Source organism: Gossypium raimondii, chromosome 7 (genome assembly GCF_025698545.1).
Source record: "Gossypium raimondii isolate GPD5lz chromosome 7, ASM2569854v1, whole genome shotgun sequence".
In the NCBI taxonomy this organism is placed as follows: Eukaryota; Viridiplantae; Streptophyta; class Magnoliopsida; order Malvales; family Malvaceae; genus Gossypium; species Gossypium raimondii.
The window spans coordinates 26087480-26103906 of record NC_068571.1 but is presented as its reverse complement, the minus strand read 5'-3'; the positions used below and the strand labels follow the sequence as shown (position 1 = coordinate 26103906).

Below are 16427 nucleotides of genomic sequence, written 5' to 3'. Positions count from 1 at the left end.
ACTCCTTCAATGTAATGCTGTGCCACTTTATTCAAATTGTATGTTATGGAATCTAAGTTGCTGACATCAACTAACCATATTACTCAAAACTTGAGAGCAAAAACAAGATTTCCATATACTTGAAAGCATTCTTGAAAGATCATATCCTCATACCCAAGTACAGATATGCCTCATATATGGATGTCAAACATAAATAGTTCAATAGAAACAAAGAATCAAAACAACATGGTAAAAAAGTCCACAATATCAGTCAGACAGCTGCAGCAGTATACCTACATACATACATACATACATACATACATACATACATACATACATACATGTATATATATGTATATAAGTGGTGGCAATAGGGAAAAATACTGCCTGCTTCATGCCACCTCTTCAGGGTAGCTTCATGCATCAACTGGTTTAAGCCATGGGTTAGCTGCGGCAGTACATTGGATATTATTATAGAATGAGAGAGCAAACAGACAGTTTGAAGCAAAATTCAAAGGCCATCAAAGCCTATAACTTAAATTGCAACTACGGAGATAAACCAAAATTAAACAAAATTTATATTCTTCAGACTACAACTGAAAACTTTTGCCAGTAGAAGAAAGAGTGGACCTGAACTAAGTTCAACTCTACAAATTGTCCTAACTACAGTGGAACATTTGTTCTAAGCACTTCTTTATTGCACATTTTTGAACAAATATGATTCTCCACCCTTTTCCTCCCTTCAGTGTATTATTAACGAACTCTACCCATCTGACTTATTTTCCGTTACAAGGTATGCCGAGTAGCTAAGCGCTAACCGTGCATGAATACCCCAAATTCACTCAAGGGGATGAGTTAACTTGAAATTACCTTGACATAGAAACTACTTTCCTCTACTTTGAGGTTTTGGTTTAATGGCTTGACATGCACATCTGTCGTTGCTATCTGTAGTCGAGTTTGCCGAGTGCTGTGAAAAAGAAGCAGCAGTAGCCTGTTCCCTCTTGAATAGTGCTTCAGCTTCCAATGCCCAAGTAGAAGAACTTTTGGGCAGGCAATCTGTTTCAAAATTCTGGTATGCCACTTGATCTTGATGAGTACTCGGTTACCAACTTTAGAAACATGGATGATTTATCCTCTAGGAGACGTTGTGGAGTATCAAACTCGGCAACTCGCCCTGCAAATAAGTTTCCAAATCATTGGGAAAAAGTCGAGACTTTCAATAACTTCACATCATTGAAACATATCGAACTTAAGATGGCACATTAAAAGATATACATACCGTCACTTAGCACCAAAACAAGATCACTGTCGATCACAGTTGGAATACGATGTGCAATAGTGCAAACTGTGCAGTTCTTGAACTCCGTTCGGATGATCTTCTGTATGAGATTGTCAGTGGCAGTATCAACTGATGCTGTTGCCTCATCCAGCACAAGTATTCTCGCTTGTTTGAGCAAAGCCCGCCCAAGGAAACAAGTTGCCGCTGCCCCACACTCCAGTTATCTCCATTTTCTAAAACTGCACAATTTTACATTGAAGAAAAAAACCATCTATCAACATGCAACTTCAAAGGGCTTTATCCTCTCCTTACATTATGATTTTTTTTCTTTTTCTTTTTCTTTTTCGGCCAGACAACATTAATGGTGTCCAGGAGGGATGGTACAGACCTGGTGTATCAAGCTTTAGGTCTTTATCACGAACAATGTCTCCAAGTTGAGATTTCTCAAGTGCCTGAGACAGAAAAATATCAGTACTTGACTCGGTGCATGGCATTCGGCATGATCATATTACAAGATTCAACACATCATATTTTGGCAAGGCAAAATTTACTTGGGAAAAGATGATAAAGAAAGATAAAAAAAGAATGTGAATCAAGTGATTAAGTGGAACTTGTTTAATTTTTTACCATAAAGTTCAGAAAGTGCTCAAACAAGTAACAGCTAAACCAATAGTATAATTAAGTGGTGACAATGTTCCTAGGAACTAATAATCTCGGTGAAAAAACTCTGAATTCTTCAATAAGAGAAATGCAAACTTAGGAATTATTTAAAATCTATAGAATTACTAATTACTTCAGAAGTGAAGAACAATGAGAATGTTTATAAGGAAATAAATGCACGAACTTGTATGAAGAAACTCATAAACTCAACAAAATTCTAAGCTTAAGTATAGAAAACTCATTGAGGGAGAGAGAGGTGATATGTTAGTACGCAAGTGAAACTTGTACCTCCCAGATATCATGATCTGAATGCTCTTCAAGAGGATCAAGATTGCCTCTAATAGTTCCTTCAAATAAAGTAGGATCCTGGGGTATGATACTAAGACGGCTACGAAGGTCATGGAGCCCAATTGTTGAAATGTCAATATTGTCTATAATGATTCTGCCACCAGCTGGCTCAATCAATCGGAACAATGCTTGGATCAATGTAGATTTACCGCTGCCAGTACGCCCAACAATTCCAATCTTCATGCCACCAGGAAATGCACATGATACCCCATGAAGCACCACTGGAAGATTTTCCCCATATCGAACCTTCAAACGGGAAATATAAAAAGAAAATGAAAAGTCATCATGTGGTGCCTGTAATTTAAACAGAGAATGTTTTATCCTTTTAATTCTCCAAGATCATTAAGAAATAAAACCAAGCATCATCTATTGATCACACAGCCCCATATAATTTTTGACCCTTCTTTTTATTTGGCATGAGGAAAAAAATCATAAAACATAGTCCAAATTTCCCAATCAAGTAGGACTTCATCAAGCACAGAAGAAGAGAGTAGAAAGATTATAAAAATGATATTTGGGTTCTAGCAAAGAGGAATTCTAAAATGCTATTAGAATGTTCATTTTCGTGCCACAAAACACTCATACCCTGCAAACCCTCCTCATGAACTATTAGTGGGAAACATTGAATGTAGAAAAAGAATGATGCAATGAGTCTTGTCTGTTGCAAGGAAAAAAGAAGTACTTCACAATGTCATGAAAAACAACTGGATACCTTTAAATCGACCAGTTCGATTGTTCCATTTTCAGGCCATGAGGATGGAGGGCGCAAGTTTTCAATAATGGAAGGAGCTTCACTTGGAATTTGGCTGTACTGATAGATCCTCTCAATGGAAATAATTTTATTCTCAAGCTTGCAAAAGCTAAGTATCCACCGTGATAGCCGTGCATTTAAGTTAAGACCATATGTCACAGCAAGGCCTGCCATGCCTGTTTAGAACAATCAGGAACCATTGACATCAATATTTATAATGCTAAACAACACCAATTTTTCATTTTTGTCATACAACTGATAGTCTTATACTAATGAAACTGTGTCAGAAGTTTGTCTAGCCACTGCGCCTCTTGAAGGATCAAATACATATCCTAAAGCGTAGTAGAAAAAGGAATGCATAACAATGTAACTAAAAGTACCCGAGATTTCCAAGGGTCCTCATAAAAGACACAGTGCAAAGCAATCTCTTCTGAAGGATCACTTCAGAATACCATATCCCTCGACCCTAGTGAAAATGAAAAAAAGGATAAGGCCAGGATTTTAGGATTGGCTCTGCACTCTGCAGAACAAGATTTTAACAAGGTGAAATGAAGAATCTTCAAAACACACCAATGATTTACTTGTCTTGGCAAGTGAGATATCAATTTTACTTTAAAGTTGTAGCACAAATCACTCCAGATGACTCGAAATTTCTTACAAAAACAAGCAGATAAATAGAGCGTAATAATGCAAAAGATTTGCTTACTTGGATCAATACTTCCATGTGGAAAACTCACGAGCAAAATCATGCAAAAAGCAAATACAAAGGTTGAAAGTAACTCCATCCGCAGGCAAAGCCATTCAATGGCTGCAATACTGCAAAAGAACGGGCGAGCAAAACAATCAAGAAGATAAAGGTTTCTCTTCATGAACCTTTTCTCTTGTCCAAAACCCCTTATTGTGGCTGCTCCAGCAATTGATTCACCAAAAGATGAATAACTGGAGATTTCTGGATGCTAACAATGCGGACTAGTTCCCTTGAAGAAGCCATGTAGTATTTCTGCAACAAGCAATAAGTGAGGAATTCACCAGACTTAAAGAATGATAAAAGCAGAATAGAATTAAATAATGAGAAAAAAAAGAATAGGCTTAAAGGAAGAAACTAGTAATAAGGTGCTTCCCTTTCTCTCAATCTATGAAAGCCAATGGAACCCAACAACAGAAATTTGAGGAAAAATAGAAATAACTACCTGCATCCACAAGCAAGCAGCAGCCATCGGGATAACAAGAAGCAGAACTTGCCAAGTAACTTCCGTCATCACCCCAACAATCCCAAGAAGCTGTATTGTTGTTGAAGCAAAACCACCAAGTCTAAACGGTATATCAAGATCCACAACACTTTGATCAATAGATACCTGCGTGCTTACAAATGACTGACATCAGATAATCTGAATAAAGAAATCTGACAAAAACAAAAAACAATATTCCGTAAGGCAGCAACTTTTGTGTGTAAATTTCAGCTGGAAATATATAATTAAAAAATTACTCGATTCAGGATACGCCCAGCTGGAGTTGAATCAAAAAAAGACATCGGAGCTCGAAAAACACTTCTAAGCATATTGAGAAACAATTTTTGTGCAGCTGCTAGACCAAATGTGGCTACCAGAACAGCCCTGACAAATATAAACCAAGAGCTCCCAAAAGCAAGGGCCATATAAACAAGAAGTAGGACCATAGGACTGACTTTTGCTTTGTCTCCTTCAGTCTGGGGGTTAGCCCATGCCATCCACCAATTACTAGCTATTTGAAGGAATTGAAATAATGTTTGTGCAAGAACAATGAGCGGTATCAGTAAGCCTTTATATGCAGCTGCCATATATGACAAGTACACCTTCATGCTGACTCTTCCTTTTACCCTTTCCTCTTCTTGAACAAGCTGCTTTTTCCTCCGCTTTGCTTTCTTTTTCTCTTTAATTGCTTTCTGGTCTGAAGCTGATGCACCATCTTCCACTTCCTTAGCCAAACTGTCAATATTATTTCCAGCTGAATCACATTTTTTATTCAGTATGGCCGGCCCGTCAAGAAGCAAATTTTCATCAGATTCTTCTGATGAGAAACTCGGAATATCCATTGCTTCAATTGCTTCATGGTGAGCTGAGACCAGAGCATTGAAATCAGTGCCTGCTTGTAAAAGCTCATCATATTTTCCAGCTTGTATGATGTGACCTTCCTTAAGAACCTGAAAATATGAATGATGACATTTGAGAATATAATATTCAGAACACCATACAAAAAACCAATCTCAGAAAAAAAGGGGGGGGGGGAGCAGAAAATACATTGGGCTTTATACTGCATAATTACTCCAAAGAAAACTCATTATTATGTGAAAATTAGTTGATTGTTCAGTCAAACAACACTTCATCTCCACAAGCTTTATATTTGGCCTCCCTGTAAAGGTACACAACTAATTTCAGTCCATTGTGTTTTCCACTATACATCCAGTAAGTTGCACCATTGGTCTAGGCATTCTATCATTACTGACTTTGCCCTAGTACTTTCAGTGTGCTGTTATCTCCCATGATGTCTCTTGTAGCATGACATTACTATCTAATTTATTACTTAGATATTGGTTCAACCCATCTGCTTTTGCATTAATCAATAATACTCTATAACTTCTTAATACTGGATATGAATTGGATAAAGAGGGGCATTGGCTTCAGAGGTGAAAGGGGGACATCGCCTCAAACAAGGATTAGTCCAGTAAAACACTATATCTTTTCTCAATAAAAGGAAAGGCAATGCACAAGCAAAGCCATTAAGTCAACCAAAAAATATGTCTGCATGGCAAAAACTATAACAATAGAAAATTAGACAGCCACCAATGTCATTTAAGAAGAACCTTCAAGAAATAAATCCAACAAAATGACATAAGGAAAACTAAAATATAAAACATTCATAAAGAGTCCACTTTCTAATTTCTTGGATTACTTGATGTAAAAGTTTTATCATTTCAGACAAGCGCTTAACTCTCAGCTAACTTCCTATTGGACTTGTTCAAATTTAGGCATAAAAGCCAGTTCCTAACAATAAAAACTAACACCTTACCAATTGCACTATCTAAAATGTTTTGCTACAAATTCTTCTTCAGATCATAGTGGAAACTTATGCACACAATAGATAGGCTATGAATTTTAGCAAGCACCAGACATTCATCCCATGATAAAGAGTGCACTAAAAGCATGCATCATTGCATGCTGTAGTGCTAGCAGAAATAACTCTGAAACTATTCCATACCAGTATCAAATCAGCAGTAGGTAGAAATTCAACTTGATGGGTCACAAAAACAACAGTCTTATTCGCCAGTGCTGTCATTATGTATTCCTGCAGTTCCAAGAACATGATTGTCAGCCAAATTCAATAGTTATGAACACCTATATGTGTGGTATATCAACTGAGTCAGACCTTGAATAGTTCTGAGCCAGTGTGAGCATCAACAGCACTGAAGGGGTCATCGAGTAAATAAATATCAGCATCTTGATAAAGCGCCCTTGCAAGCTGCACTCGTTGTTTCTGTCCACCACTCAGGTTTATACCCCTATCTCCAATTATGGTCTGATCTCCATGTGAAAAAGTTCAAAATCTTTCTTCAGCGAACAAGCATGGACAACTTTCTTGTATTTAGCTTTATCCATTGGACTACCAAAAAGAATGTTCTCTTCAATATTTCCAGACTGTATCCAAGCAGACTGAGAGACATAGGCAGCAGTACCACACACTCGAACCTGTTCAAACATCACAGTAAACACATGGCAAATCTAAAACCCTTTCCATTAGAGGTAGAAATAGTTTAAAAGTATTATGAGTCACACTTACGTCGCCAGAGATTTTAGGAATCTCCCCAAGGATGCAAGAGAGAAAGCTTGACTTCCCAGAGCCAACCATGCCACAAACTGCCACACGCAACCCACTTTCTACTTTCATTTGTATTCCAGATAAGGTGGGCCTTGAAGAAGAGGGATCCCAGCAAAACACACCATCCTTAATCTCTATAGCCACCTTTGACATTCCCCGGGCAGAACAATGGTGGCATCTTCCTGCAGTTCTTCCTCCTGCAGGAATCCAGAAAGCCGATCAAGAGAGACCTTTGTTTGTGCCATCATAGACACCAGGTCAGGAAAATTCCTGAGTGGTTCTTGAAGTATTCTGAAAGTGGCCAGTGCGGAAAGAACACTTCCAGCGGTGAGTTCAGCTCCCAACAATATAGATGTTGCAAATGTAACAGCCGCAACAAATATTGGGGAACTCCAGAAAATGAAAGTAATAAAGGCCTGTGAATAGAGGGCTTTTCGTAGCCACTTGAATTCTACATCCCGCATCTCCTCCAATTTAACTCGGTACCTCTCCTCCCAAGCTTGTAATTTCAGAATCCTCATGTTCCTTAGACATTCAGAAGTCTTCCTCATTCTTTCATCCTTGGCAGCCATTAACTTGTCTTGATAATCCTCTTGAACCTTAGCCAAAGGAACAGTAACAATGATGGATATAATGGTAGCAACCAATGTGGCAACAGAAGCAATACCGACATTTTTATACAATATCGCAAGAGCAAGAATTATTTGCAAAGGAAGCATCCAAATGTCATGGAGATACCAAGAATAGTCCCCACTCTTTGAACATCAACTGCCATGTAATTAACAATTTCTCCACTAGTATGACTTTGTTTAGCCAAGCTTGAGAGCTTCAGCCCCTTCCGATACACCATTGCTGTTAGAGCTGATCTAACATGCATACCCAAAATGTCAACCCCAAGATACCACTGCCTGGTTGTTAGTGTCTCTAAGAGCTTTGATACAAAAAATATTCCAGCAAGCACATAACCTTCATGAGGAAAGGTCTCTTTCCTCCCAGATAATCAACAAAGTAACTTATCATGTACGGACCCACATAAGAAACGAGTGTGTTCAACAAAGCAAAGACAGCATTACCAGCTGCTTCCTTCCAGAATGACCTCAAAATCGCCCAAGCCAAAGAAGGTTGCTTTGATAGGTTTTCAGCCTTCATTTTTCCCAATTTGAATTTAAAACCTTGTAATTTGTCTTGGAACGGTCTTTCGGTGCAAGAAGGGAATGTCTTTAAGCTCAAGTGGTCTCTTGGCGCCAATTGAAAGAAGTGGATTTAGCCAAGAAAGTATAGCCAAACTAAAGAGCCCAGCATCAGTATAAGGAGTTACCTTAAGACATCCTGCCTCTTCTTCAAGCAATGGCTCCTGAAGGTTGGAGTTTCTATACAATTCTATACCGGTTGCACCTCTAATTGCAACAAAGCAAAGAAATGCTAGAGCCGGTGTTACAACAAAATTGGCAACAACATGAGAAGTCAAGTGGTTAGAACCATACACTAAAAGTGATTTCCCATCGACATACAAGGTACAGATGCAAATCACAAAAGAAATAAACCACCATACCCTCAACAACAATGGGAATTTCTCGAGCACCTTAAACTTACAATGAAGAGCTAAAAAACTCAATACAAACCAAGCTAAACCTTGAGCAGCAGCCAAGGCAATAACAGACCAAACCACAACCTTTCCATCAACAGCCTCTCTTATCAAACCAAATCCATCAAATCCCAGCACCACAACTTGCACAAGCAGCACATAGAAACAACAACATACAGAAAATTTAAACCCAGTGCCGACAACAACATCTCCAACTTCACCATCACCACTAATGCTTCTCCTAATTGGGCTTGAATTCCCAACAGAATCATCCTTAAGAAATCGAGTTCGACCGACACAGACAAGTATTTTCCTTGCAGATATTGTGAAAAGGAACACCAGGAGAAGTGTGAGATCGATGCAAATGGAGGATAGTTCCAAAATGGGCAAACCTTGCGTCGTCCCCACAAGGGAAAAATGAGGTTGTTGTCCGGCGGATGCTGGTGAAGAAGAAGAATGAGTTGCAATGCTATTGAGCAAATGAGTGAATCCCATTTTTGAAAACGGTGAGTTTCGTGTGAAAGAGAGACCCGAAAAACAAGCTGAGTAGGCGGCTTTCTCGATGATGTCGATGAATCAAGTAAGAAGTGAGATCAAATCGTGTGAAGAAGGGCATCTCACCATCTGAAAGCAATGAAAGAGGCAAAACCACAACAACAACAAAAGGGTTATTTAGAGATAGAATCTACAGACGTACACATGTAAACAAATAGATTTTTTATAACACGGATAACGAAGACTGAAAACACAAACAGAAATGATTCCTTTTATTTCCACAAACTCATAGACACGCACTCTCTCTCTTTCGTGTCTCTCTATATGATATATCTGGTGGAGAGACCCGAAGGAGACAAACAAAGGGACCAAAAATCAAAAGCAAAAAAAGAAATGAAATGAATGAAAAAAACCCATATCTGAAACAAAAATATTAAATAAAACTGAACCTGGGTTTTTGTCCTCTGATCAACCTGAACAAGCTGTCCCGACTCTCTTCTCTTTTTATTCCCAAAAAAGAAACAAACCCTTTTTTTGTGATATACAAAAGGAGTACCACTCCTACACCAGCATTCCAAAATCCAGAGGAATCGTCCTTGAATTGAATTAGATGCTGAGCAGCCTAAACCCAATAAGCCTATAAGCATGTAGAACGTAACCAAGCAAAGAAAAAGAAATATAAAACCTATATGAAATGTGTGTGTTAATATATAATATATGAAGAGAAAGAGAGAGAGAGAGAAATGGTTCCAGTGTCTCCCTCTTTTTTAAAGAGAAAATGTTGTGTTTTTTTATCTTTAAGCTCTGCAAAAAAGTTGTAATTGCCGTGTGTGGAAGCATGGGAGGTCTCTTTCTACAAAAATGAAGGATCTGTTTTAGTTATTAAGGCTTCTAATTTCTAGTTTTGTTGTTTTTACAAATTAATATATAATATATAATAATTAATTAATTATAAAAAAAAAGCCCACATTTTGATGTGTTGATGAGATCATGAAAAGTTTCTTCTCCTATAATGTCTTAATAAAGAGAACATTACGCATTAGATCATCTTTTTCTTTTCACCCTTATTGAGTGTTTGTGAGAAATTAACATAAAAAATAAAGGGGTTTTTGTTTGTTTCTACTTTTTCATTTGTGTTTGAGGTGGTGATGTGATGGCAATGGCGGTGGGGCTGATTTCATTTTTGTCTTGGGGATGACAATACGAGTGTGATCCCATTATTTTAAATCTCATTTTTATTTTTTTTATTTTGTTTTGGGATAAATTTTAAAGATATATATCATTTTAGTTTAATATATAATTTTATATATAAAATTTTAATTTAATACAATTCTTACAAAATATTATTATTGGTATAACATCATCTTATACAAAATGTGATATATTTCTTTAAATCTGTATGACTGAATCAAAATTAAAATTTTATTTATACTTGAACTAGACTCAAAGTTTCATGTGTATAATTACTCCAAATTAAAATTCATGTATCAAATTATATATTGAATTAAAATTCATGTATAATTTTGAGATTTATCTTTTAATTTTATAACAATTTTTATTTATTTTTTGAGTTAAATTTGGCCATCAAAACTTTTAAAAAAAAATCAAAATTGACTATTAATCTTTTTTTTAAAGAGTTGTTATAGTTATATATGCTGCCTATAAGTAGGCCTTAGTTACTATAGATTTTACACCACAAAAATGATTTAGATTGAGAGAACTTTGTTATTTGTTTCGAAGGGTTTTTATTGTGGTGATTCGGATTTTTCTTTTAATTCTCTCTATCTTTTGTACTCTCCTTTTGCTTGTTGTTTTTTATTCTCACGTAAAATTTACATGTTTGATCTTTTCGATTCTTATTTTATTCACTTTGTTCAGTATTTAATCGGGTCTATCCCCTACAATTATCGTGCCTTAAATTATTATTAATAAAATAATTCTTAAAATCAGGAGTTTAGGACTAAATTATTTGATTAGAATGGGATTGATCATCAGCTTTGGCTTAGAATCAAAGGGCTTTCCCAGGATTAACGAGCAAGAAAAGGAGGCTTTTGGGGGTAATGATGCTTTAAACTTCCAAATTGAAGTAAAAAACAAAGATTATTACCCCACTTAAGCAGTCGAGTCGGGTACATGGGACCAAACTGTAAACCTTAGCGTCCTTTTTTCTGCCACACACCACTTTTCGCATTTCCTTTGGCAGTTTGAAAATGATGAACAAAAGTTTTTGTTTGTTTCTCAGGAAAATAGTACATGTGGATTCTGGAAGGGCTTGTCTTCACCCTTCATTTCATCACATTTTCTTTTTAAACCTAATTAAAGGGTAGGTTAAGAATTTAAAATAAATAAATAAATAAATAAATTATTTTCTCTTTCTCATTTTGCTAAAAGTTAGCACATAGTTTTAGTTTACTCTAAACCAAAAAAGTAAATGTCATTACTCTTTAATTTAATGATTTTGGCATAAATAAGCTTTGGTTTTGAAATTTATTTTTAAATTTTAATTATTTTAAATATAAAGCAAAAATATGAATATTTAATATATATAATACTTTAAACACAATTAATATCAAGTATATTGGTAATGTATTTTTTATTCTATAAGCAGTCTTAAAGAATTATTATATATCTTCTTCTTTTTTAAATATTTTTTAATATTAAACTATATCCTTATAGAGCACTTGTCAACCTTTGGTCCTACTTGAGGAGTCTAAAAAGTTCAGTGGCAATGTGCCATTGTAATTACACAATGATAGTATATTTGGATAACCATTGTAATTAACGAGTCCCACCAAATTGAGCCCAATTACACTTTTCAATTCTTAAGAGTGGGTGAGAATTGAAGTAATTACGTAACAAATTTAATTTAAAAAATTATTTTTATACAAGTTATAAAAAATTATATTATAAATATGAACATTTATAGATGTTTGGGATGGTTATGATAAAAAATTTCTTATATTATAAATCCTAAAAATTATATTATAAAAATAATTTGTGTAGCTTAAAAATTCTAAAGTTAGGGTCTAAAATAATATATTTATTTATAAAAATTATGGCAATTTATTTATTTGTCCATGTTATATATTATAAAAATAATATACTTATTCATAAAAAAAGAATGTTAACTTATTTATAAAATGTAAACTTTTTAAGTTATGGCAAAAATATATTATTTATAAGAAGTATTATGAATGTGTTGGACAAATTATAAAACTTTTTCTTATATATATTATAAATTTATATTATTTTTACTTAATTACGTATTATAAAAATGGATATAACCTTTAAGTCTTTCCCTTAATTAAGTTTATATAAGTTTTTATAATTAAAGCTATAGACTACCTGGATTATGAACCCAAATATTGTAAGGTCGATGTTAATTATGCAGATAGAAAAGATTTTCTTTCACGATATCATGGGGTGTGATACCATTTGAGAGAATGGTGCCACACACAAACACCATAGACAGCTCACGAACTCTTTAATTTGAGACATTCAAGGCTTCGAAATGTGGTTGAGAAGACATTTGTTTTTTTTTATTTAATATTTCTCTTATTAACAACATTACTTAGTATAGCATAATAAATAAGGTTGGATCATACTTGAATCATAGGTGAAATTGAGATGATTTATACTTCAAAGAATGCATGGAAGAAGAAGATCTTGATAATCTTAATGATGCATATTCAAATTCAGATGATGATGATGAAATTGGTCAACGACCAACAAGTGACGATAAGGAGCATATGTTAAATATTAAAGAGGAATAATCCAACGAATATGCACTAGAATAATTAGATAAATTTGTATATGATTGTTTATTTTTCTTGTTATTTTATTAGTAATCGTATTATATCAACTACTTTTTGGATTGACACAATACATATGGTTATTTGATTTTATTTTTTTGTTACTTGTTTAGAAATTATTTTTATCACACTAGTTATTTTATAGTAATTAATATCTTTTAAAATGTAAATTATATAAATATGTAATTACAATCATACTACCAAACATGACACAAGGAATTATAATGTAATTACACTCTATCATCCAAACACGTCTAGAGAATTATAATTCTTTGTAATTATAATAGAGTGATTTCATTCAATTACTCTATGCTATCCAAACATACCCTAAATTAAATTAGCCAAAATTGTTGTTATTCAAGTATGGAGCATTAGCTAACTTGCAACCCATTTTTTATGGGATTTAGACATCTTCTAGGTTGAATTGTCTTTTTTATGGTTCGAAAGCTATCTCTTTGCTTTCTAACACATTTTGAAACACGTCAATTTGAATACCAAAACACAAGTTATAGTTCATTTAGTGAAGACCGCATGAGCAAAAATCATCACTTTTTGTTAGAATTTATATCATTAGTGTAATTATTTCATCATTACTTGTAATTTTTGGAATGATTGAATAAATAATATTTTCTCATGATTAAATTAATATTCTTTATATGGATGTTTTCAATGACTTTTACATGCAAAACAGAACGAATAAGTAAATATTAGTTCATTGATTACCTAATCTTTAATTAATAGTAAGTTGAATTACATGGTTGGATTGTAATGTGAGAAGACAACTTGTATTTAGCAGGTAATCTAAATGGTCTGTATTCCTTGAGTTAACTAGTGCAAAAGACTCGTGTTAAGACTATCATATCATCTATAAGCCCAATTGGGGAGATAATTTACCTTGGCTATTGGAGCAGGATTGACTCTAAAAAAAAGACATAAATGTGATTGTTTGGATTGACATTTTATTGAACTAGACCCAAGTTGAATTAGTTTTAGATTCATTAATGAATTCATTCACTTGTGCCTTTTATAGTATGACTTACCTAAATCTTAAGTGAATGGCCATATATGCACAACACATTTACTTTGATATATTGAAAACTTATGCTCTCAAGGTAGTGGGCTGAAGTTGGTATGTTAATTACATAACTTATGCATGACATGGTTTCACTCACAATAGTAAAATCATAGTTTGATAAAAAGGCATTCCCTCATTAGCATTATGTGGATTGTGAAATTGGAACATAGCATGGGTCGTTTGTCCGGGGATAAATCATTTTATCATTATTGGTATAAGTCATAATCATTTCCATTGAGGAAGATACAATGAAGAATAATGAGATAAAAGTAATCAAACTAGATGAATGGATTTAACTTTAAAGGATCACAAATATTCTATGAGGATAACACATATGCCAAACGTGCTTGGGCTTCACTATTCAAAATCCTGAGCCTAATCCAATTTGACTTATTTTCAAGTTTATAATAAATATCTTTTGTTTAGTTTATATATTATATAATTTATATAATGTAAATATTAAAATATATATTAAGTTGTTTATATTTTCAATAAAAATTATTGTTTATGTTTAGAAATTCAATGAAAAAGAATATATAATGGTGGTAAAAGAATATAATTAAAATTGTTAAATAAAATGATTATATTTTTAAAAATAATATAAACCGGTTTAAACGAGCTTAGGGTTATTCATTTATAAATATAAATGATTTGGACAAAATTTAATATTCATATTTTGAATTAGGCGGACCTTAATCAAGCCCATAAACACCCCTCTGTAATTAGGAGGGTAGATAAAAAAAAATTTAATTATGTAGCTTTTAAGCTAATAACACTAACTCAATTAAATGTTTTATTATATTATATTTATAATATAAATGTTTTTGAAAGCGCCGCTAATGCTTGATCTTTAGCGGCGTTTTACGTAATGAGCCGCTAATGCTCGATTTTTAGCTGCGTTTTTTGTTCAAACGCCGCTAAAAATGCCGCTAAAAGCCTGTTTTAATGTAGTGCGTGTTTAATTTTCTTTTTATACATATTCTCAAGGCTTGTGTTTATATATCTACATGATTTATAGATGCACACACTTCAAGGTGTTTGATTGAAGTAATGAGAGATTTTTGAGGCAATGTGAGATTTTAGAATAACATTTCTATGTTTAGATTCTTAAGATTACCTTAAGCAGATAGCATTATATTTCCAATAGTGTCAAGATTTTGAAATATAAGGAGTAATTTTAATGCCTTTTTAAGTAATCTTAGACTCAAGATAATTTTGATTTTTAAAGGGCATTTGGTTACGAAATGTAAGATTACCTCTAGTAATAAGATTATCAAAATGTAAAAATTAGTTAGCATATTATCGGGTATGTTACATTATTATCTTTAGTTTATTTAGTTGGGATATAAGATTTTATCGCAGGTTGATAGAATATAAGGTTACCTAAAAGCACAAATTACTAAATTGTTCTCTCTCTAGTAAAATATTAGAATTTACAATAAAATTAGTAATATAGTAGCACATAGCTCTCAACCTAGATCTTTTAAAAGGTGAAATCTTGAGTAAAGTTTTGTATAGTTGAAGTCGATGCAATCTAAAGATATAAATATTATTATAATAATAGAAGTCGATTCATTGTGATAAAAAACAATCTAGCCAAACTAGTTGCCAATAGCATAAGGGAGTAATGGTTAAGGTCTATTGTTGGCACCCTAATAACTAGGGTTCAAACCTTGTTGATGTAATCCCTCTCCCCAATAACTAGGGAAATCTTATATTACCTAAAGAAAAAATGGTATTGAGATTATCTTTATATTATCAAATAAGATAATTGTTCAAGGTAATTTTCGGAATCCAAACAAGTGAATGTAATTTCAAAATTTTACATTACCATCGAAAATCTAAGATTTTATAAACCAAATATACCCTAAATAATTTTACATTCTAGTAATTTTATTATAAAAATAATATTATATTTCGTGAATCAAACGCATTATGCATCAATTTATTTGGAATTCATTATATATTGAATAGAAATACATTAGAATAAATGAACAAAAGTTGGGTCACTTGGAAGAGCACTTCAAGTGAAAATTAGTTTTCAAAAAATATAGCTTCTTTTATTTTTGGGCCACAAATTTTTCAAAAACCTCAAATTCGTCCCTTTTTTTTCTTCTTCTTAAATGTTTTGTCTAATTTTAGAGAAAACTTAATGAATTTCAACCATTAAAGTAAGGTACTAAAATGTATGGTTTGTTGAATAAGGAGATTGCTTGCAAAGAGTTAAATATTATCTAATCTTCCACACATTTTTGCTTAAAAAGGGCTTTTATTCTTTATCCATGTAAGAGTCAGGTTTATGACATGTGATTGACTTCATAAGTGGTAGCTCAACCCTACCTTGCATTTATTAAAGGGTAAACTATCAAAATAGTCACTTTTGTTTGCCTCAAGTTACATTTTAGTTACTTATGTTTGAAATGTTGCGTTTTAGTCACTTAAATTATCTTGTTGTAACATTTTAGTTACTGAGGCGTTAACAATGTAACGATAAGCTGACATGGCACGTTAAATCATCATTTCAAATGAAAATTTTAGGTTAAATTATACATTTGGTCCCTGTATTTTTTTTCGTTTTGAGCAATTTAATT

At 33.4% G+C, this 16427-nt stretch overlaps 1 protein-coding gene across 1 annotated transcript; it reads right to left on the bottom strand.

Annotated features, from left to right (window-relative positions):
* Positions 1-477: 477 nt before the first annotated feature.
* LOC105798527 (ABC transporter C family member 5) lies at positions 478-9799 on the bottom strand. Its single transcript, XM_012628631.2, is given in 20 exon segments — positions 478-1153; positions 1259-1450; positions 1453-1497; positions 1647-1710; positions 2207-2512; positions 2979-3193; positions 3724-3948; positions 3951-4017; positions 4208-4372; positions 4504-5196; positions 6252-6338; positions 6420-6589; positions 6592-6739; positions 6831-7027; positions 7030-7623; positions 7626-7850; positions 7853-8017; positions 8020-8079; positions 8082-9078; positions 9399-9799. Coding segments are annotated over 19 exon segments (4599 nt in total). The 5' UTR covers positions 8950-9078; positions 9399-9799; the 3' UTR covers positions 478-1040.
* Between the last annotated feature and the right edge of the window lie 6628 nt (positions 9800-16427).